Source organism: Mustelus asterias, unplaced genomic scaffold (genome assembly GCF_964213995.1).
Source record: "Mustelus asterias unplaced genomic scaffold, sMusAst1.hap1.1 HAP1_SCAFFOLD_1420, whole genome shotgun sequence".
NCBI lineage: Eukaryota > Metazoa > Chordata > Chondrichthyes > Carcharhiniformes > Triakidae > Mustelus > Mustelus asterias.
Window position 1 is genome coordinate 69,468 of NW_027591365.1, and position 24,108 is coordinate 93,575.

General features: G+C 50.6%; 1 protein-coding gene across 1 annotated transcript in view; it reads left to right on the forward strand.

Annotated features, from left to right (window-relative positions):
- Positions 1 to 11,010, forward strand: part of LOC144488260 (telomerase-binding protein EST1A-like) — a gene marked incomplete at its 5' end in the record, with an annotated part of 79,833 nt that extends 68,823 nt beyond the window's left edge. Inside the window, one exon of the mRNA XM_078206300.1 lies at positions 10,909 to 11,010. Coding sequence (XP_078062426.1) covers positions 10,909 to 10,974 — 66 coding nt within the window. The remainder of the gene's footprint in view (positions 1 to 10,908) is intronic.
- Between the last annotated feature and the right edge of the window lie 13,098 nt (positions 11,011 to 24,108).

Here is a 24,108-nt window from a genome sequence, read left to right on the forward strand (position 1 = left end):
TAGAGATGGTAATATATTTTCTTTCAGTATAATGTTCAAAAGCTAAACAGTTTAAACCCACATCACATGGATCGCACTTGCATTGCCTGCAGCTACCTTGGAATCAGTCCATAAAGCAATGTAATGCATCATTAACCCCTCAACCTCGTTAACTATTTTCTTCCTTTTTATTCCTTTTCTGCTTCATCTTCGATAGACGCTGACTGCTTTCTGGGGTACAGATTCTGACTGTTAGCAGCCCTCTCGCTTAAGTGACCATTTGTGAGCTTAGGCAGCAGATTATTGAATCGGGGATTGGTCAGATCTGATTCCCACTTTCCACACCAGTGTTTTCAGGCAAGGATTGTTGATAGTGACGAGGATCAGAAACCCTGGCTGGATTCTCCACTTTCCTTCACCACCTGAACCACGTTCTGTGACCTAATTGCAGCCCCAGCTGAGCCAGTGGAGCAGGAGCGGAATCAGGAATGCTTGTTTTAGATGATTCAGTCTTGCAGCAAGCAGTGTGTATCCGTAGTGCAGGCTACCTCGCTATGTGGATTCCGTGTGTGACCTGTGTTACACCTGGGCACAACTCAGTGACATGCCAACAAACCTGTGGCACAGGTCTAAAGTGACTGAGTAAATTAATTGTCTTTCAAAGTGTTAGCCTTGGCTCAGTGGGTAACATTCTTACCTCTCAGTCAGAGGTTATTTGTTCAAGTCTCAATCCAGAGATTTGAGCTCTTAAACTAAATTAGCACTTCAGTGAGGGAGGGTTGCACTGTCAGAGGTGCTGCAAATAGGATCCGGCATTTCTTCCTGGGCAACATGAATTTAAAATATCTCATGACTATTGCACAACACTTATCTCTAATAAAATCACAACTAATTTTTTAACCTGGTCATTTATTTCCTTGTTTGTAGAATTTTGTTGTGCCAAATGTTTCAGTGCTTAACTGTAGCATCCTCCCATTTCCCACCACTCATTCTATGGCTCTCATTACCAATTTTGTCAAATTTAAGGCACTTTTATGCTTTGGTCCATTGCCACTAAAACTTGGTTGAATTTGCTCCAAACTCAATTCCAGTCTGCATTACCCGTCAGAGTAGGAACTTTTCATCCGAGCAATCTGGGCTAGATTTGAAAGCTGTTTTATAGTCCTGGATGATGCTGTTGAGACTTAATTACTGCAGAAAAGGTGCATGAAATCTGAAATCATGAGTGATCCTTTTGTTTAAAAGTGGTTTAAATATGTTCCTGACATTGTTGTGCCACCGACTAATGAGAAGGAATCTGATGTAGCCTGAAAGTTCTGAATGTGAAGAAGCAGCAGAGGTCGCTAAAGGAACTGGCTGTTTGAAGTTAGTGTCTTCCTCCTCCTGTCTTAATAAGTTGTTGTTTTACTGATGTGATGTTCCAGTGATGGCTGGATGGATAACACTAGTCTGCCTTCCAGGATTGTAGTGGATTGTTCTGAGGGCCGTGAATAGGCATATCATTCAGAAGCTCTCAGCTGACACGAAATATCTGAATCTTGGAAATTACACCCCTGTGATTATATTGCCCACCTCAGCCTGACTTCAGTTCCTTTACTTATTTACCATTTCACCCAGTTTCAACCACTGAAGCAGGAAATAAGCGTAGTTACCTGCTTTGATCAGATACACAGAGGAGGGGATTTTTTTGTGCTGGTGACTTCTCAGAAATTGAGTATAGTTTTTCATCCATTGTTTTCAGAGCCTCAAGGTTGCATGGAGTTGTTATTTCAAAATGATAAACTCCCATTCAGTGACTGGCTCCTTAGAACCATAGAAAATTACAGCTCAGAAACAGGCCTTTTGGCCCTTCTTGTCTGTGCCGAACCATTTTTTGCCTAGTCCCACTGACCTGCACTTGGACCATATCCCTCCACACCCCTCTCATCCATGAACCTGTCCAAGTTTTTCTTAAATGTTAAAAGTGACCCCGCGTTTACCACTTTATCCGGCAGCTCATTCCACACTCCCACCACTCTCTGCGTGAAGAAGCCCCCCCTAATATTCCCTTTAAACTTTTCTCCTTTCACCCTTAATGGGATCCACAATGTTGCCTCAATACCTGAGCCTAATGTGGAGCTTTGACCTCTCCAAGTTCAGAAAGCTGCCTATTCCTACTGACTGAGAGGCATCCAAGGAAGCTGGAAATCTTTTTTGTCATGTTTGCATCAACATTGATTGAGGTGCAAATAAATAAGGTGTGGAATCTTTCGAAAGGAGATCACAAGTTTATTGTTGTTGTTCTGGTTGCAGGAGAGCGAGGTCACCTGTTCATGGTAAAATTATAGACCACCAAAAAGCATGGGGCTTCGATTCTGTCTGGTGGGGAATGGGGTTGGGGGTGAGGAGATAAGGGGAGGGTTATTTATTTGGTGAAAGCGACAATGTTCTCATAGCTCTCTGCAATCTAGACGAACAAAGCAAAAGATGTAAAAATGCATCAGTAGCTGTTCAGGAGAAGCTCATGTTTGTGACAGGAGTGTTTGTTAAGTTTCTCTGGTTTGAGTGGAACCAGCTGCATCTCAATAGCACTGAAACTGATGGAAAAGAAAGCTCTTGGTTTTCACTCTGCCTCCATTCTGTTCCGTCCTGCAAATGAAAGGATCCGAATGGGGTACAACACGAGCAAACATTGGCAACTTGGGCTGAGCATGTTTGTCTACAGCACGGTATCCCATGCAAATCACACACCTAATACATTCTTCTGATTCCTAAGCATGTGTTGTTCTTTATGCTGGAGTCTGTGTGGCAAAGGTCATTAGGATTCACCTTTCGCAACATCCCAGTGATACCAATCTCACAGTAAAAGGGTCTCTTTGCTGGTTACAAGGAGCCAAAGTGAGTAATGCCTGGGTCAATCTAAGCTCAGGCCCACAATACAAAACAAACCAATCGAAAGATGTTTCACTGAGAGAGGCAGATGAGAATGGTTGGTTTGGTAAAAGGCAAAATGCTATCATAATGGTGTAGAGGGTGCTTCTCTGTGGTTGGGGGAGAGTGGGAGTGGGAAGTCACGAGAGAACTTTAAAGATAGATTAAAGTTCCGTTTACATTGTTCCTATCTGATTCAGGCTTGCTTGATGTAGAGTGCAAGCATCATGCACCAGAGATGACCTCTTATGTCTTGTTGGATACAAGAATTCATCAATGCCCACAAGCAGCTGCATTAAAAAGAACTGCATGAAGGAAAACTCTGCCAAATTCCCAGTGATACTAGTGTTCTGAACAGGGGAGAGAGGTCAACCTGAACCCGTTTAATTTCTCACCATCTGTCTGTAAGCAGATGTTTGAAATAGGCTATGGCATATTTCACCAAACCCTTGATTTGAGAAGTCAATTTTTAGAGTGACTCGCAGGAAACTCTCTTTCGAATAAAATCAGAAGTATTGTTTATTCATTCATTTAAACCTGGGGAATGGCCGCAACTTCATACACACACAAGCATGCAATAGGAAAGTAGGAAAGAGGGGTTTTTACAACTCCGAATAACTTAAAAAAAAAAACAGATATTGATATCAGTTTATAGAATTCATTGATATTTTCATAGAAATCCTACAGCACAGAAAGAGGCCATTCAGCCCATCAAGTCTACACCGACCACAATCCCACCCAGGCCCTACCCCCATATCCCTACATATTTACCCACTAATCCCTCTAACCTACGCATCTCAGGACACTAAGGGCAATTTTTAGCACGGCCAATCAACCTAACCCACACATCTTTGGACTGTGGGAGGAAACCGGAGCACCTGGAGGAAACCCACACAGACACGAGGAGAATGTGCAAACTCCACACAGACAGTGACCCAAGCCGGGAATCGAACCCAGGTCTCTGGAGCTGTGAAGCAGCAGTGCTAACCACTGTGCTACTGTGCCGCCCATGTTATTACCAGAATCCAGGAAGTCAGCGTCCAGTGAGGGTTCGTTCACAGTTACAGTTCAGGCAGGTTCAGTTAGCTGAAGCAAGGGTTGTGGGATTCCTTTAAATCTGATGCTGATACAGCAAGGTGAGGTTAGTATACAGAGACTTGGTCTGTTCAGCAGGCAATGACAGGAATCTCCAGGTGTCATGGAGGCTTAGACTTACTGAAGACTCTTGGTCAGCCTGGAGTCCTGCTTTGTTGTCAGCTGACGAGAAGTTAAACAGCAGACTGAATTGTGAGTGTAGAAATGTAATGTTAAAATGTTCCAAAAGTTAGAAGCTTTGGTGATGTGATGTTGCCCATGAGTGAGTCAGTTACAGGCTAACATGCACTGTCCGTGTGCTGCAGGTAAAAGTCCACTATTCACCTGAGGGCAGGGTCTCCTGCTTTTCCAACCACTCAATGCTTTTCAACTCCCAACAATACTGAAGGAACACCTGAGAAATATTATTATTGTACTGAAGAGCTAAACCACAAAATAATGGTTATTTTTGCTCAGTAAGTACAAACATGCAAAAACTAATTTATGGAAGTCTTTTATAATTTTTTTATGTCCATTTACTACAATTAAAAAGTTCTCATAACTCAACATACTTGAGTCTTTTTGTCATTTTTAAAGGGAGTATAACTTTTTTGGTTCAAATGGGAAAAGTGCTGTTGGAATGCGCACACGCACTCGAACACACACTCATGCACTCACGCGCACTCCCTCACGCACGCGTGCGCACACACATTCACATGCACACACACTCACGCACACACATATCTCTCTCTCTCGCACACTTTCACACATACCATCTCACTGTCATTCATACGTGCACTCACCTCTCACACAATATCACTCCCTCATCTCTCACACACTTGCATTTCTCCAAGGCCCCCCTGCATTTGCCACTGCTCCCTTCCGGAGGCCTGAACCCCCTCCACCATGCACGGGCCTTGTTCTCGTTCTCCAACCTCCGCCGCCACCCCCTCCGCCGCCACCCCCCCCACCCACCCTCCAACCGCAGGCCCTGTGCCCCACACCCCACAGGCCCTGCTCTCAGCTCTGTCCCTCACCGGCCCTGCTCTCATGCTCTGTCTCTCACCAGCCCTGCTCTCATGCTCTGTCTCTCACCAGCCCTGCTCTCATGCTCTGTCCCTCGCCGGCCCTGCTCTCATGCTCTATTCCTCGCTGGCCCTGCTCTCCACCCCTAGTCGCTCCTACCTAATGAGTTTTGATGGCTGTCTCATCATAGAATCCCTACAGCGCACAAAGGGGCCATTTGGCCCATCGAGTCTGCACCGACCACACTCCCACCCAGGTCCTACCCCTATATCTCTACATATTTACCTGCTAATCCCTCTAACCTACGCATCTCAAGACTCTAAGGGGCAATTTTTAGCATGGCCAATCAACCTAACCCGCACATCTTTGGCTCTCTCTTTGTTTATAGGACCAGGCTGGGGAGATAGATTATCTGCTAATTTCATTGATTGTGGTCTGTGCTTACAAAAGAGTTGTGAAATTCCACAAGGATGAAAGTTGAACTTATATCCTGTAACTGCTGTTGGAACTTTCTGGAAACTGTAGCCTGTGAATCATATGACCTGTAGCAGCCAGCTTTTGGTTCAGCAAAGTCCATTTCTTAAATAAGCAAAAAAAGTAAGGTTCTATTTTAACAGTTTATAGTCTTTTTCATGCCTTAAGGCCATGACACTAGCGTTTGTGTCGTCTAGTGTTTGAACTAATTATCCTGCAGTTCATTGACATAGTGTTAAACCCATTTTGTGATGTGCTGGCTCATGAAGAGAATGGGTGGTGGTGGGAGTAGAGTGACAACCATTACTGTGTACCCCTGAGTAACTCTCCACAGTACAATCAGCCAGGATCGCTGAGCTAGCTCAATGACCCTTGCTGGAATTGCACCTTTGTGACTGTTAAGAGGAGACGCTGATCCCTGCCACAATTTATTTTAAAATTCATTTGCGGGATGTGACCGTCACTGGCTATACTGGCTAGGCCAGCATTTATTACCCATCTAGTTGGTGGTGAGCTGCTTTCTTGAACCGCTGCAGTCCCGGAGATATTGGTGCACCGTCTGTGTGGGGGTGTTCCCAGGTATCTGCTGCTTTTGTCCTTCTAGATAGTAGTGGTCACAGGTTCAGAAGGTGCTGCCTAAGGAACAAAGAAAATTACAGCACAGGAACAGGCCCTTCGGCCCTCCAAGCCTGCACCGACCATGCTGCCCGACTTAACTAAAACCCCCTACCCTTCTGGGGACCATATCCCTCTATTCCCATCCTATTCATGTACTTGTCAAGACGCCCCTTAAAAGTCACTACTGTATCCGCTTCCACTACCTCCCCTGGCAACACGTTCCAGGCACCCACTACTCGTGTAAAAAATCTGCCTCGTACATCTCCTTTAAACCTTGCCCCTCGCACCTTAAACCTATGCCCCCTAGTAATTGACTCTTCTACCCTGGGAAAAAGCTTCTGACTATTCACTCTGTCCATGCCTCTCATAATCTTGTAGACCTCTATCAGGTCGCCCCTCAACCTCCATCGTTCCAGTGAGAACAAACCAAGTTTCTCCAACCTCTCCTCATAGCTAATGCCCTCCATAACATCCTGGTAAATCTTTTCTGTACCCTCTCCAATGCCTCCACATCCTTCTGGTAGTGTGGCGACCAGAATTGAACATTATATTCCAAGTGCGGCCTAACTAAGGTTCTATAAAGCTGCAACATGACTTGCCAATTTTTAAACTCAATACCCCGGCCGATGAAGGCAAGCATGCCGTATGCCTTCTTGACTACCTTCTCCACCTGCACTGCCACTTTCAGTGACCTGTGTACATGTACACCCAGATCCCTTTGCCTATCAATATCCTTAAGGGTTCTGCCATTTACTGTATATTTCCTATCTGTATTAGACCTTCCAAAATGCATTACCTTGGTGAGTTCCTGCAGTGCATACTGTAGATGGTACACATGGCTGCCATTGTCCGTTGGTGTTGGATGGGGTAAATGTTTGTGGATGGGGTGCTGATCGAGCGGGCTGCTTTGTCTTAGACGGTGTCAAACTTCTTGAGCGTTGTTGGAGCTGCACTCAGCTAGGCAAGTGGAGAGTATTCTATTCCTGACTTGTGCCTTGTAGATGGTGGACAGGCTTTGGGGAGTCAGAAGGTGAATTACTCGTCACGTGATTCCTAGCCTCTGACCTGCTGTGTCCTATGGCTAGTCTGGTTCAGTTTCTGATCAATGGTAATCCCAGAATGTTATTATTCAATGATGCTAATGCCATTGCATGTCAGGAAGGATGTTGTTGGAGATGGTCATTGCCTGGCACTTGTGTGGTGTGGATGTTACTTGCCACTTGTCACCTACTAGAACACCTACGACTGCCAAGCTGACAAGTGAATTTGATTATCTATCTGCGATAATGAATGCCTGTAGACCTGTGCCCCTAAGTAACTCACTCACTGCTTTATCACCTTGCTCAAGTAAAGCAAGCCCATTTCCACCATGAGTTACCCTGTTCAGCAACCAATGGGTTATTGTATGGTGGATTGTGGAAAAGTCCAATCTAATCATAGCTGAGGAAGTGCAGGGTACTATATGTTGTAATGATTTGACTGGTGTCACAAACAGGCTGAGTTTGTGCACTTTGTGACCCGGTCATTCAAACCACTTCTGAAGTGGTAAGATCACCACGAGTCATTTCAAGAAGTGCTGTTGGTTTCCAGTGTACTCATAGTGTTGTCGCCGACCAGTGTGTGCCAGGTTGCAGTTGGCTTGGTTAAACACAAAACCACATACTGGTTGTAAATGTGGTGCAGCGACGTGACAAGATCCTTGTAGCGGTGGTGAGGCTGCACGTTGGAGCCAAGTGTACATAGCAGTTCATGTGAGTCAATCTACCACCTGCCTCACCTCATACTCCTTATTAAGCCGAGAACAAAATGGAAAGTGGTGTGTTTTCAACCCTCCCCTCCCCTTTGCTGCTTTCATTCATTGTCAGCTATATTTAAATGTAAACGTGCCTGAGAATGCACACTAAACGGCTTTTTAGTTTGGTCTCTTTCCCACGCCTCATGATCCGAGTGAAACTAAGTAGACTGATGGGATTGGAGCTGATTCTCACTGCATGGCTGTGATTCTTGAATTAATGTACCTTGTTGTCCCATCGAGTTTGTTGCAGCATGTGACGGTGCTGTTCTTGGGGGCTGAGGGCTTTTATTAGAAAATAGTGACTTTAGATGTCCAGCCTGACCTAGAATCATAGAATTTTTAACAGGATCATAGAATCCTACAGTGCAGAAGAAGGCCATTTGGCCCATCGAGTCTGCACTGACCCCAATCCCACCCAGGCCCTATCCCCATAACCCCATGCATTTACCCTAGATAGTCCCCCTGACACTAAGGGGCAATTTATCATGGCCAATCCACATAACCCGCACATCTTTGGACTATGGGAGGAAACCGGAGCACCTGGAGGAAACCCATGCAGACACGGGGAGAATGTGCAAACTCCACACAGACGGTGACCCAAGCCAGGATCGAACCCGGGTCCCTGGCACTGTGAGGCAGCAGTGCTAACCACTCTGCCACCGTGCCACCCCACATCAATGGGTGACATGGTGTTGAGGATAAGGGGCAAATCTTTTAGAACTGAGGTGAGGAGAAATTTCTTCACCCAGAGGCTGGTGAATGTGTGGAATTCACTAACTCAAAGTAGTTGCGCCAAAACGTTGTGTGATTTCATGAAGAAATGAGATGTAGCTCTTGGGGCTAAAGGGATCAAGGAAATGGGGGGAAGGGGGGAACAGGATATTGAATTTGATGATCAGCCGTGATCATAATGAATGGCAGAGCAGGCTGGAATGGCGAAATGGCCACCATCTGCTCCTCATTTTTACATTTCTATGTTTCAATGTACTTAAAATGGCCTTAAAGCAGGCTGTTGCTTTTTTCTGCCTATTTTCTCCCCATTTCCCCTGAAGAAGTGGGTTCCGCTGCTGCTCAATGCCCTCTGGTATTTTGCGAAGGGGCCATTTCATCACCCAGACTTTGAGTGCTGGCAAACTGTTCACCTGCTGAGCATTATCCTGTTTCCCTCCCTCTCCATATGATCCACTTGACCATCTCCAGCATGTTTACTTTCCAGCAGTGGGTAACTGAATCAGCCGGCAGGAGTGGGAGTCTAGGAATGGCTGACGTGGCCTTCTCTAGCCCACAGCCATCAAGACCAATTAAAGTACCAAGTCTCACTGCCACAGCTCAGCTAATGCACCACAGACTTATCTTGGGCCTTCTAATCTGTATGGTCCAGTGACTCAGTACATAAATTTGCTGTTTATGCTTCTTCTGTTCGGCACACTGTATTACCAACATCAGAATTTTCTGCTTAAGTGAACATTGGGACTTAGGGCATTGTGAAAGTGGGAGTGGTGGGACAGAGGGCTGACCTTTTGGCCTGTTTACTGATGATGCATTGTTTAATTGTGGTTTTAGCAATTAAACTGTGCAAATTGGTACCAGTCCTAGTTGAATGTCATTGTAATAAATACTGTTCGGTCTTGTCCTGTTATACACTGCTCTGCGATAGAAGCAATGTGTTTGAGCTTTGGTGAGCTGGCCCAGTTAAGGAACACTCTGAACTGTGTTTGTGGAGATAAGTTCATGGGGCACTGAGTTCAAAGCGGAGGCTGTAATCGGAATGTTTGCCCGTTTTACCAGCTGTTTGAGCTTCTTCTAAATGATTGAAACACAGAACCCATAAGCAGGAGTGTGTGTGTGTTATACATGCATTTTGAAATGAAATGTGAAAGTGACAGTAGTGTGTTTCTAATTTCTTTGTGCTGTTCAGAGTTGTCTCTTCGGGGGAAGTGGGGCAGTCTTGCAGGCTTCTGCTATTTGCTGACAGAGCCTGCGAGCCCCGAGGCAGAGTGACTTGTTACTCAGAGCTGGAGTAGGAAATCAACACTCCCTCACTTACTCTATCTTGCCTCCATCCACCGCAATCCATTCCTGCATCTGCCTGGGTCCCACTCTGTAATCCAGGAGATGTATCTCATTTTCTGAGGCTCTGTCACAATCAGTCCATGGTGAATAGCCCGGGATGCTGGCTGTTTCCATCACCCTATACAGGCCTTTACGTGATGCCTCCCTGTCCCAACTACACATGGGTGCTCCAGTTTCCTCCCACAGTCTGAAAGACGTGCTGGTTAGGAGCACTGACCCGAACAGGTGCCGGACTGTGGCGACTAGGGGAATTTCACAGTAACTTCATTGCAGTGTTAATGTAAGCCTTACTTGTGACTAATAAATAAACTTTAACTTTACACCACCCCCTGCTGATTTGCTGACATTGAGATTTGAACTTGTGCTGCACCATGGCATTGTTGGGAGAATCATTTATTAGTTGTGTGGAGAGGTAGGGGCGAGGGCAGGGGAGGGGATGGTGGTGGGAGGTTGCGGGCTCGGAGAACTGTGTGTGAGGCATTGGGTGAAATACTGAACAGAGTAAATACGATTTTGTCTTCTGGTTATTAACTGCAGCCCTGACCTGTGAAATACACCTGTTTTCTGTAGGGTGGTTAATACATTTTTAGTGTAATTTACAATAAAAGTTTTGGATGCAACCTTGTTCCCCTGTTGTCAAATAGGCCCAAAGCTGAGTGAGGCCTGTTGGTGGTCCCTGGGAAATGCACACTTGTACACAGTGCGCCTTTTGTTTCCAGTAGAGGGAGGCAGTCTGCTGAGTGTGCTGAGCATGGACACAGCCTTGGCAGGAGCTGCAGGCCTGTGTGACTGTGGGCACGTCCCTGTTCTAGCATCTGCTTCTTGCCACTGAGTTGTGGTCATGCTGTCCTCCGTCCCTGATGCTGACTGCTGATAAGAACATGCTGCGAGTAGATTAATTGTCTCTCTTTCTCTCTCCCTTTTTCTTTCCTTGCCTTCCACCGTTCCCCAAAAAACAGCTGAATAAAAGATTTATCCTGAATTTCCTCCATGCCCAAGGGAAGCTGTTCACAAAGATAGGGTAAGTGCAAAAGACCTTTTTTCTCTTGTATATTAAAGATGACACTTCAATGGTTCCTCAGAGATTTTCATTTCCTGAATAGTGTTGAAATTAAATATTGTAATGCCAGCAGTTTTAACATGTTCAATAAACTTGGCATTAACTCTTTCTGAGCTGTTTTGATGTGAAGTAGCACTGTGGCTTCTTGAAACACAATTCAGAATCCTGATTTCTGGAAATGGAAGCTACAAGTTTGCCTGAACATGTTGGTGCGCGTGGTTAACTACCTGTCTATCACACTAAACAAATCACTGCCAAGGGGTTATGGCAGCACCTTGAGTCTCTGATTTCCTTGTGTTATACCCAGGGGTGTGAGTACATCACAGAGAGGGAGGCAATTATACTGTCTGGTAGCATCTGTGGAGAGAGAAACAGTGGCCAAAATTTGAACTCTTATGAAGGGTCATCCAGACTCGAAACCTTGGCTCTATTCTCTCTCCACAGACGCTGTCAGACCTGCTGAGATTTTCCAGCATTTTCTGTTTTTGTTCGGGAATTTTCCAGCTGTTCACACCAGCAGGATTCTCCGGTACCGCTGCAGTGAGTGGAGATTTCGCTCAGTGCCAAGTTCTCCGTCCTCGCTTGCGGTGGCAGTGGGTCACGAACGACCAGAAACTTCTGGCCAGAGTTAACCGTTTTGAGGACAGAAATGTGAGCGTGGGAGCAAGCGTGTTACTTCCTCAGCCTGCTACAACATTCCCGTGAAGTCCAACCCAAGCTGGAGGAGCAGAACCTCACCTGCTGATTAGGCACTTTTCAGGCTTCAGGACTCAACGTTGAGTTCAACAGCCTCAGACTGTGAACCCCACTTGGATTCTTTTGCTTTTCCCAATGCCAGTATGTATCTTGTTTTGATGTTTTTGCTTTCAGACCGAATTGATCTTTATTCTGTCATTCACACTCACCAGGACCAATGCTTTGTTTGTTTACTTGTGATGACTTCAGCCAGGCTAATGAGGTTGGCTTGCTAGAGTATGAAGTCACCCGGATACACCTTGGCGAGCCTTGTTGCCGCCGGGCGGCAGAGGTCCCCAGTGGAGGTCCCTCTACGGAGGGATCTCCCCCAATTATCTTGGGGACCTGGGGTGGAGGGTGCTGCACGCAGCAGTGCCGTACAACCGTAGGTTTTTCCGGTTCACGGGCTCCCGAGACTGCCCTTTCTGTGGCCTGGTGGAGTCCGTGGACCATGTCTACGTTCTGTGTTTTAGGCTGCACACCCTTTTTGGTTTCCTGAAACACCTTTTACTGATGTTTTGTTTGCACTTCAGTCCCACGCTCCTGATCTACGGGCACCTGGCGCGGAGAGGGGCGGGTCGGGATGCCGACCTCCTCGTGAACCTGCTCCTGGGCCTGGCGAGACGCGCCATCAATAGGTCCAGGCAGCGGGCGATCAACGGGGCCGTCCATCCTGACTGTCTGCCCCTCTACTGCGGCTACATTCGCAGCCAGGTGTCCCTGGAGAGGGAGCGTGCGGTGTCCACGGGCGCAGTTGACGCCTTCCGCGACCGCTGGGCACCGCAGGGGCTGGGGTGTATTATCGACCCTGATAATCACCTTTTGGTTTGATGTTTTAAGTTTCCTTTCGACTTTGTTTTTGGTTCGGGCTGTTCCCCCTTCCTTTTGGGGAGCTGCCCCTTTTAATTTGTCCCAAAGTTAATTTGAGTTAGTTTATTTGGTTGGTATTGAAAAGACACGCTTGATGAGTCTTAATTGATGGTTAAATCAGGAAGTCTCATGCTCCCTATTTAAAGCAGGTGTGTCAGACTCCCAGCCTGCATTCAGCAGGGAGCAACTGGAGAGCTGGCTGTGCACAGATGTATGGTGTAAATAAAGTAACTTGGTGACAGGACTTTCTCCTCCATGGAGTTATTACATTACTACAACCATTACACCTCCATTTGCCTTTTATTTCACGCCATCTTTGGTATTTAATCTCTCCCACCCTCTATCTTATCCCAGATCTTCTCTTTAGTTCTACCTCCCACTCCCCCTTCAACAACATAAAACCCATCACTTTCTACCCCCTTCAGTTCTGAAGAAGAGTCATTCAGCACAGGACGTCTCTCTCCACAGATGCTGCCAGACCTGCTGGGGTTTTCCAGTGCTTTGTTTTTATTTCACATGTTCAGTGTCTCAGGATTTTGCCTTTATGTTGGACAGTTATATTCTTCGGGAGTCCTGTTAATGTTCTTGTGGCAGCAGATATCATTGCAAATGGTGGGCATTAAATTGTGACGTGAGCAGTAATGTTGCTTTAAGCCATGCGATTTGTGTGTTGCTTGTAGTGCTTAAATCTACATTCTGTGTCACGTGACTTATACTATAAATGTGGACCTTGAGGACACCGACTATTAGGAGCAAGCAAGAGCAAGTTGCTGAATTATTGACAGTGTGAATAAATGCTTCTCGTTTGCAGGTGGGATTGATAGAAATATGTAACGGGATGGCAATCAGGCATTTCCAATGTGGCATCCCAAGAGAGCTGTTCTAATCTGGTCCTAATAGCATGATAGCTAAGCTAACTGGAATGACTCTTGTCACCTGTTAAATTTAGATTATTAATTTAGTGACATCACTCACCTGTTACAGGTTAGAATTGGAATGTAGCATTGTAATAAATACTATTCATGCTTCTTGGTTCTGGATGGTGCATTCAAAGTGCTGCTGTGAGATTGAGAACTCTGCAGGATATTGGCGTACCTGTCATGTAATTAAATTTGCTCTTCCCAATCGCAGCAGATATTCCTTCCCTTATGATCCTCTATTTTTTTGCTGAAGTGTGGTGCAGGCTCCGAGCTACGTGAGGGGTTGTTAGTTACAGATATTGTTTGTGGAAACAGTTGGCCTGTTAGGGCAGCGAGGCTGCTGTGATGTAATGAGAAAGCTGCTATGACACCAACGAGGTTATTGTGACACCGTAAAGAATTGTTGTCACTGCAGAATGTGAGGAAAGAATGTGGAATAAACTTGTAATTGTGCAGTGCGTAAATAATACAGATTAGTGTGGTCTGGGAGCGAGATACCTCATCCAAATGTGGAATTTTTGGACCAAAGCCTCAAGGTTTTGGGGCTGTAATTTGTTTGCTATGTTACTCTGCCCCGTGTATGTGTGTGTTGTGTGAGTGTGTGTGTTGCATGTGAGTGTGTGTTGTGTGAGTGCGTTTTGTGTGTGTGTTGCATGTGAGAGTGTGCGTTTTGTGTTGAGTGTGTGTTGTGTGTGTGTATTGCGTGAGAGTGTGTGTGTTGTGTGTGTGTGTTGCGTGAGAGTGTGCGTGTTGTGTGTGTGTGTTGCGTGAGAGTGTGCGTTTCGTGTGTGTGTTGCGTGGGAGTGTGCGTTTTGTGTGTGCGTTTTGTGTGTGTGTTGCATGAGAAGGTGCATTTTGTGTGTGTTGCGTGTGTGTGTGTTGTGTTAGTGTGTTTTGTGTGTGTGTTGCGCGCCAGTGTGTGTGTTGCGCGCCAGTGTGTGTGTTGCGCGCCAGTGTGTGTGTTGCGCGCCAGTGTGTGTGTTTTGCATGTTGCTTTGAGTGAAGCTTGTTTCCTCTGTTTATGCCTGGACGCTTTTATATCATTCTGTCTCCAATCGGGGGTGTTGCGTGCACGTGCGTCGCTGCAAACGGAACAACCGATCAGTTTCAAAAGTACCTACTCCAGTCAAATAGGCCAATCAGAACAAGGCCACCTGGTGCACATATCCCTACCTCCCTTCCCCCTGATCCCATGATCCCTTCAGCCCCAAGAGTTTTGTCTAATTTCTTCTTGAAATCACACAACGTTTTGGCCTCAACTACTTTCTGTGGGAGTGAATTCCACACATTCACCACCCTCTGGGTGAAGAAATTTCTCCTCACGTCAGTTCTTAAAGTTTTTACCCCTTATCCTCAAACTATGATCCCTAGTTCTGGACTCCCTCACCAGAGGGAACATTCTTACTGAATCCATCCTGTCTAACCCTGTCAGAATTTTATAAGTTTCTATGAGATCCCCTCTCACTCTTCTAAACTCCAGTGAATATAATCCTAACTGACTTAGTCTCTCCTCATATGACAGACCTGCCATCCCAGGAATCAGCCTGGTAAACCTTCGCTGTACTCCCTCTATAGCAAGGACATCCTTCCTTGGATAAGGACACCAAAACTGCACACAATACTCCAGGTGTGGCCTCACTAATGCTCTATACAATTGCAGCAAAACATCCCTATCCTTGTACTCAAATCCTCTCATTATCGGGGGCAACATACCATTTGCCTTCTTTACTGCCTGTTGTACCTACCTACATGCTTACGTTCAGTGACTGATGCAAGAGGACTCCATTGAGTATCCGCCTCTCTCACTTTACACCCATTCAAGTAATGTCTTCCTATTATTGCTCCCAAAGTGGATAACCTCACATTTATCCACATCATACTGCATCTGCCATGCAGTCCGCACACTCAGCCTGTCCAAATCACGCTGAAGCATCTCTGCATCCTCCTCACAGCTCACCCTCTCAACCAACTTTGTATCCTCTGCAGGTTTGGAGATAATTCATTCAGTTCCCTTTTCCAAATCATTAATATATAATGTGAACAGTTGGGGTTCCAGCACAGATCCCTGCGGAACCCCTCTAGTTACTGACTGCCAATCCGAAAAAGGCCCATTTATGCCAACTCTTTACTTCCTATCTGCTAACCAGCTTTCCATCCATCTCAAGACATTACCTGCAATCCCATGTGCTCTAAAGTGACACGGTGACACAGTGGTTAACACTGCTGCCTCAGAGTGCCAGGGAACCGGTTCGATTCTTGGCTTGGGTTACTGTCTGTGTGGAGTCTGCACATTCTCCCCAAGTCTGCTTGGGTTTCCTCCAGGTGCTCTGGTTTCCTCCTCCAGTCCGAAAGATGTGCTGGTTCGGTGCATTGGCCATGCTAAATTCTCCCTCACTGTACCCGAACAGGCGCCGGAGTGTGGCGACTAGAGGATTTTCACAATAACTTCATTGCAGTGTTAATGTAAGTCTACTTGTAACATGAATAAATAAACTTTGAAACTTTAGTCTGTTTTGTGAGACCTTGTCTAAATAAACCACATCCACTGGTTCTCAGTCACCTCAACTAGTTACGTTTGGGTACACTGAGGGAGAATTTACCACGGCCAATGCGCCTAAGCAGCACATCTTTCGGACTGTGAGAAGGGGCGAATGTGTGTGTGTGAGTGAGAGAGGGGGCAAGTGTGTGTGTGTGTGTGAGAGGGGGGGCGTGTGTGTGCGGGGGGGGCGTGTGTGTGCGGGAGGGGGTGTGCATGTGTGAGAGAGACGGTGTGTGCACAGGTGTGAGAGAGAGACAGTGTGTGTGTGTGAGAGAGACGGAGTTTGTGTGTGTGGGGGTGTCTGAGAGAGACGGAGGGTTTGGGGATGTGTGTGTGTGTGGGTGTGTGTGTGTGTGACGGGGGAGTGTGGGTGAAAGACTGGGTGTGTGTGAGAGAGATGGGTTGGGCGTGTGTGTGTGAGAGACGGGGCATGTGTGGGTGAGAGAGATGGGGAGCTGTATGTGAGAGACGGGGGCTGTGTGTGCGAGAGAGATGGAGGGGGTGAGTGTGTGTGCGAGAGAGATGGAGGGGGTGAGTGTGTGTGCGAGAGAGGTGGAGGGGGTGAGTGTGTATGTGAGAGAGATGGAGGGGGTGAGTGTGTGTGAGAGAGATGGAGGGGGTGAGTGTGTGTGTGAGAGAGATGGAGGGGGTGAGTGTGTGTGAGAGAGATGGAGGGGGTGAGTGTGTGTGAGAGAGATGGAGGGGGTGAGTGTGTGTGTGAGAGAGATGGAGGGGGTGAGTGTGTGTGTGAGAGAGGGAGGGGGTGAGTGTGTGTGTGAGAGAGATGGAGGGGGTGAGTGTGTGTGTGAGAGGGATGGAGGGGGTGAGTGTGTGTGTGAGAGAGATGGAGGGGGTGAGTGTGTGTGAGAGAGATGGAGGGGGTGAGTGTGTGTGTGAGAGAGATGGAGGGGGTGAGTGTGTGTGTGAGAGAGATGGAGGGGGTGAGTGTGTGTGTGAGAGAGATGGAGGGGGTGAGCATGTGTGTGAGAGAGATGGAGGGGGTGAGTGTGTGTGTGAGAGAGATGGAGGGGGTGAGTGTGTGTGTGAGAGAGATGGAGGGGGTGAGTGTGTGTGTGAGAGAGATGGAGGGGGTGAGTGTGTGTGTGAGAGAGATGGAGGGGGTGAGTATGTGTGTGAGAGAGATGGAGGGGGTGAGTGTGTGTGTGAGAGAGATGGAGGGGGTGAGTGTGTGTGTGAGAGAGATGGAGGGGGTGAGTGTGTGTGTGAGAGAGATGGAGGGGGTGAGTGTGTGTGAGAGATGGAGGGGGTGAGTGTGTGTGTGAGAGAGATGGAGGGGGTGAGTGTGTGTGTGAGAGAGAGAGTGGGGGTGAGTGTGTGAGAGAGAGAGACGGGGAGTGTGTGAGAGAGAGAGAGACGGGGAGTGTGTGAGAGAGAGAGACGGGGAGTGTGTGTGAGAGACGGGGAGTGTGTGTGAGAGAGTCGGGGGGGGAGTGTGTGTGTGAGAGTCGGGGGGGGTGTGTTTGTGAGAGAGTCGGGGGGGGGTGTGTGTGTGTGTGAGAGTCGGGGAGTGTGAGAGACAGGGAGTGTGTGTGTGTGAGAGACGGGGAGTGTGTGTGTGAGAGAGTCGGGGGTGGGGGGTGTCTGTGAGAGAGTCGGGGGGGGTGGTGTATGTGTGTGAGAGAGTCGGGGAGTGTGAGAGACAGGGAGTGTGTGTGACGGGGGTGTGTGTGTGAGAGACGGTGGGGGTTGTGTGTGTGTGAGAGACGGTGGGGGTTGTATGTGTGTGAGAGAGTCTGGGGTGTGTTAGAGAGACGGCGGGGAGGAGTGTGTGTGACGGAGGTGGGGTGTCTGAGAGAGACGGGGAGTGTGTGTGAGAGAGACGGGGAGTGTGTGTGAGAGAGACGGGGAGTGTGTGTGAGAGAGACGGGGAGTGTGTGTGAGAGAGACGGGGAGTGTGTGAGAGAGACGGGGAGTGTGTGAGAGAGAGACGGGGAGTGTGTGAGAGAGAGACGGGGAGTGTGTGAGAGAGAGACGGGGAGTGTGTGAGAGAGAGAGACGGAGTGTGTGTGAGAGAGAGAGACGGGGAGTGTGTGAGAGAGAGAGAGACGGGGAGTGTGTGAGAGAGAGAGAGACGGGGAGTGTGTGAGAGAGAGACGGGGAGTGCGTGAGAGAGAGAGACGGGGAGTGTGTGAGAGAGAGACGGGGAGTGTGTGAGAGAGAGAGACGGGGAGTGTGTGAGAGAGAGAGACGGGGAGTGTGTGAGAGAGAGAGACGGGGAGTGTGTGAGAGAGAGAGACGGGGAGTGTGTGAGAGAGAGAGACGGGGAGTGTGTGAGAGAGAGAGACGGGGAGTGTGTGAGAGAGAGAGACGGGGAGTGTGTGAGAGAGAGAGACGGGAAGTGTGTGAGAGAGAGACGGGGATGTGTGAGAGAGAGAGACGGGGAGTGTGTGAGAGAGAGAGACGGGGAGTGTGTGAGAGAGAGAGACGGGGAGTGTGTGAGAGAGAGAGACGGGGAGTGTGTGAGAGAGAGAGACGGGGAGTGTGTGAGAGAGAGAGACGGGGAGTGTGTGAGAGAGAGAGACGGGGAGTGTGTGAGAGAGAGAGACGGGGAGTGTGTGAGAGAGAGAGAGACGGGGAGTGTGTGAGAGAGAGAGACGGGGAGTGTGTGAGAGAGAGAGACGGGGAGTGTGTGAGAGAGAGAGACGGGGAGTGTGTGAGAGAGAGAGACGGGGAGTGTGTGAGAGAGAGAGACGGGGAGTGTGTGAGAGAGAGAGACGGGGAGTGTGTGAGAGAGAGAGACGGGGAGTGTGTGAGAGAGAGAGACGGGGAGTGTGTGAGAGAGAGAGACGGGGAGTGTGTGAGAGAGAGAGACGGGGAGTGTGTGAGAGAGAGAGACGGGGAGTGTGTGAGAGAGAGAGAGACGGGGAGTGTGTGAGAGAGAGAGAGACGGGGAGTGTGTGAGAGAGAGAGAGACGGGGAGTGTGTGAGAGAGAGAGAGACGGGGAGTGTGTGAGAGAGAGAGAGACGGGGAGTGTGTGAGAGAGAGAGAGACGGGGAGTGTGTGAGAGAGAGAGAGACGGGGAGTGTGTGAGAGAGAGAGAGACGGGGAGTGTGTGAGAGAGAGAGAGACGGGGAGTGTGTGAGAGAGAGAGAGACGGGGAGTGTGTGAGAGAGAGAGACGGGGAGTGTGTGAGAGAGATAGGCGGGGAGTGTGTGAGAGAGAGAGAGACGGGGAGTGTGTGAGAGAGAGAGAGACGGGGAGTGTGTGTGTGACGGGTGTGTGGGGGGCGGGGGTGTGTGTGTGTGAGAGAGAGAGATGGGGAGCGTGTGTGACCGGGGGGTGTGAGAGAGAGTCGGGGGTGTGTGTGACGGGAGTGCGTGTGAGAGATTCGGGGGTGGGGTGTGTGTGAGAGAGAGACGGGGAGTGTGTGTGAGATTCGGGGTGGGGTGTGTGTGTGTGAGAGAGTTGGGGGTGTGTGTGTATGAGAGAGATCGGGAGTGTGTGTGACGGGGGAGTGTGAGAGAGAGACGGGGAGGGAGTGTGAGAGAGAGACGGGGAGGGAGTGTGAGAGAGAGACGGGGAGGGAGTGTGAGAGAGAGACGGGGAGGGAGTGTGAGAGAGAGACGGGGAGGGAGTGTGAGAGAGAGACGGGGAGGGAGTGTGAGAGAGAGACGGTGAGGGAGTGTGAGAGAGAGACGGGGAGGGAGTGTGAGAGAGAGACGGGGAGGGAGTGTGAGAGAGAGACGGGGAGGGAGTGTGAGAGAGAGACGGGGAGGGAGTGTGAGAGAGAGACGGGGAGGGAGTGTGAGAGAGAGACGGGGAGGGAGTGTGAGAGAGAGACGGGGAGGGAGTGTGAGAGAGAGACGGGGAGGGAGTGTGAGAGAGAGACGGGGAGGGAGTGTGAGAGAGAGACGGGGAGGGAGTGTGAGAGAGAGACGGGGAGGGAGTGTGAGAGAGAGACGGGGAGGGAGTGTGAGAGAGAGACGGGGAGGGAGTGTGAGAGAGAGACGGGGAGGGAGTGTGAGAGAGAGACGGGGAGGGAGTGTGAGAGAGAGACGGGGAGGGAGTGTGAGAGAGAGACGGGGAGGGAGTGTGAGAGAGAGACGGGGAGGGAGTGTGAGAGAGAGAGACGGGGAGTGCGTGTGTGAGAGAGAGACGGGGAGTGCGTGTGTGAGAGAGAGACGGGGAGTGCGTGTGTGAGAGAGAGACGGGGAGTGCGTGTGTGAGAGAGAGACGGGGAGTGCGTGTGAGAGAGAGAGACGGGGAGTGCGTGTGTGAGAGAGAGACGGGGAGTGCGTGTGTGAGAGAGAGACGGGGAGTGCGTGAGAGAGAGAGACGGGGAGTGCGTGAGAGAGAGAGACGGGGAGTGCGTGAGAGAGAGAGACGGGGAGTGCGTGAGAGAGAGAGACGGGGAGTGCGTGAGAGAGAGAGACGGGGAGTGCGTGAGAGAGAGACGGGGAGTGCGTGAGAGAGAGAGACGGGGAGTGCGTGAGATAGAGACGGGGAGTGCGTGAGAGAGAGAGACGGGGAGTGCGTGAGAGAGAGAGGCGGGGAGTGCGTGAGAGAGAGAGGCGGGGAGTGCGTGAGAGAGAGAGAGACGGGGAGTGTGTGTGTGACGGGTGTGTGGGGGGCGGGGGTGTGTGTGTGTGAGAGAGAGAGATGGGGAGCGTGGGTGAACCGGGGGGTGTGAGAGAGAGTCGGGGGTGTGTGTGACGGGAGTGCGTGTGAGAGATTCGGGGGTGGGGTGTGTGTGTGAGAGAGACGGGGAGTGTGTGTGAGATTCGGGGTGGAGTGTGTGTGTGTGAGAGAGTTGGGGGTGTGTGTGTATGAGAGAGATCGGGAGTGTGTGTGACGGGGGAGAGTGAGAGAGAGACGGGGAGGGAGTGTGAGAGAGAGACGGGGAGGGAGTGTGAGAGAGAGACGGGGAGGGAGTGTGAGAGAGAGACGGGGAGGGAGTGTGAGAGAGAGACGGGGAGGGAGTGTGAGAGAGAGACGGGGAGGGAGTGTGAGAGAGAGACGGGGAGGGAGTGTGAGAGAGAGACGGGGAGGGAGTGTGAGAGAGAGACGGGGAGGGAGTGTGAGAGAGAGACGGGGAGGGAATGTGAGAGAGAGACGGGGAGGGAGTGTGAGAGAGAGACGGGGAGGGAGTGTGAGAGAGAGACGGGGAGGGAGTGTGAGAGAGAGACGGGGAGGGAGTGTGAGAGAGAGACGGGGAGGGAGTGTGAGAGAGAGACGGGGAGGGAGTGTGAGAGAGAGACGGGGAGGGAGTGTGAGAGAGAGACGGGGAGGGAGTGTGAGAGAGAGACGGGGAGGGAGTGTGAGAGAGAGACGGGAAGGGAGTGTGAGAGAGAGACGGGGAGGGAGTGTGAGAGAGAGACGGGGAGGGAGTGTGAGAGAGAGACGGGGAGGGAGTGTGAGAGAGAGACGGGGAGGGAGTGTGAGAGAGAGACGGGGAGGGAGTGTGAGAGAGAGACGGGGAGGGAGTGTGAGAGAGAGACGGGGAGGGAGTGTGAGAGAGAGACGGGGAGGGAGTGTGAGAGAGAGACGGGGAGGGAGTGTGAGAGAGAGACGGGGAGTGCGTGTGTGAGAGAGAGACGGGGAGTGCGTGTGTGAGAGAGAGACGGGGAGGGAGTGTGAGAGAGAGACGGGGAGGGAGTGTGAGAGAGAGACGGGGAGGGAGTGTGAGAGAGAGACGGGGAGGGAGTGTGAGAGAGAGACGGGGAGTGTGTGTGTGAGAGAGAGACGGGGAGTGTGTGTGTGAGAGAGAGACGGGGAGGGAGTGTGAGAGAGAGACGGGGAGTGTGTGTGTGAGAGAGAGACGGGGAGTGTGTGTGTGAGAGAGAGACGGGGAGTGTGTGTGTGAGAGAGAGACGGGGAGTGCGTGTGTGAGAGAGAGACGGGGAGTGCGTGTGTGAGAGAGAGACGGGGAGTGCGTGTGTGAGAGAGAGACGGGGAGTGCGTGTGTGAGAGAGACGGGGAGTGCGTGTGTGAGAGAGACGGGGAGTGAGTGTGAGAGAGAGACGGGGAGTGAGTGTGAGAGAGAGACGGGGAGTGAGTGTGAGAGAGAGACGGGGAGTGAGTGTGAGAGAGACGGGGAGTGAGTGTGAGAGAGAGACGGGGAGTGAGTGTGAGAGAGAGACGGGGAGTGAGTGTGAGAGAGAGACGGGGAGTGAGTGTGAGAGAGAGACGGGGAGTGAGTGAGAGAGAGACGGGGAGTGAGTGTGAGAGAGAGACGGGGAGTGAGTGTGAGAGAGACGGGGAGTGAGTGTGAGAGAGAGACGGGGAGTGCGTGTGTGAGAGAGAGACGGGGAGTGCGTGTGTGAGAGACACGGGGAGTGCGTGTGTGAGAGAGAGACGGGGAGTGCGTGTGTGAGAGAGAGACGGGGAGTGCGTGTGTGAGAGAGAGACGGGGAGTGCGTGTGTGAGAGAGAGACGGGGAGTGAGTGTGAGAGAGAGACGGGGAGTGAGTGTGAGAGAGAGACGGGGAGTGAGTGTGAGAGAGAGACGGGGAGTGAGTGTGAGAGAGAGACGGGGAGTGAGTGAGAGAGAGACGGGGAGTGAGTGAGAGAGAGACGGGGAGTGAGTGTGAGAGAGAGACGGGGAGTGAGTGTGAGAGAGAGACGGGGAGTGAGTGTGAGAGAGAGACGGGGAGTGAGTGAGAGAGAGACGGGGAGTGAGTGTGAGAGAGAGACGGGGAGTGAGTGTGAGAGAGAGACGGGGAGTGAGTGTGAGAGAGAGACGGGGAGGGATTGTGTGAGAGAGACGGGGAGTGCGTGTGTGAGAGAGAGACGGGGAGTGCGTGTGTGAGAGACGGGGAGTGCGTGTGAGAGAGACGGGGAGTGCGTGTGTGAGAGAGAGACGGGGAGTGCGTGTGTGAGAGACACGGGGAGTGCGTGTGTGAGAGAGAGACGGGGAGTGCGTGTGTGAGAGAGAGACGGGGAGTGCGTGTGTGAGAGAGAGACGGGGAGTGCGTGTGTGAGAGAGAGACGGGGAGTGCGTGTGTGAGAGAGAGACGGGGAGTGCGTGTGTGAGAGAGAGACGGGGAGTGCGTGAGAGAGAGAGACGGGGAGTGCGTGAGAGAGAGACGGGGAGTGCGTGAGAGAGAGACGGGGAGTGCGTGAGAGAGAGACGGGGAGTGCGTGAGAGAGAGACGGGGAGTGCGTGAGAGAGAGACGGGGAGGCGGTGTGTGTGTGTGAGAGAGAGATGGGGAGTGTGTGAGTCGGGGGGTGTGTGTGCGAGAGTCGGGGGGGGGGGTGTGAGAGAGAGTCGGGTGGGGGGGTGGTGTGTGTGTGAGAGTCGGGGGGGTGTGTGTGTGAGAGTCGGGGGGGTGTGTGTGTGAGAGTCGGGGGGGGGGTGTGTGAGAGAGTGTCGGGGGGAGGGGGGTGGTGTGTGTGAGAGTCGGGGGGGGTGTGTGAGAGAGAGTCGGGGGGAGGGGGGTGGTGTGTGTGTGAGTCGGGGGGGGTGTGTTTGTGAGTCGGGGGGGGGGGTGTGTTTGTGAGTCCGGGGGGGGTGTGTGTGTGGAGGGGGGTGTGTGTGTGAGAGTCGGGGGGGGTGTGTTTGTGAGTCGGGGGGGGTGTGTTTGTGAGTCGGGGGGGGGTGTGTTTGTGAGTCGGGGGGGGGTGTGTGTGTGAGTCCGGGGGGGGTGTGTGTGTGAGTCCGGGGGGGTGTGTGTGTGAGTCCGGGGGGGGGGGGGGTGTGTGTGTGAGTCGGGGGGGGTGTGTGTGAGTCGGGGGGAGGGGGTGTGTGTGGGGGGGGGTGTGTGTGGAGGGGGGTGTGTGTGTGTGTCGGGGGGGGGTGTGTGAGAGTCGGGGGGAGGGGGTGTGTGCGATGTATTCAGTTTTGACCATTCCGCCTCAGGAAATAAATATTGACCTTGGAGTTGGATATTCGCTCAAATTCACCAAAATTATACCTGGGGTTAATTTATGAACTAAATTGTGAGTTCAATTAAAGGTTGCATAAACTTGGTTTGAATTCTCTCGAGTTTGGAAGGTTAAAGGGTGATTAATTGAGGTGTTTGAAGTGATGACGGGATTGGTAAGGGTAGTTACAGTGAAAGTATTTCCTCCAGT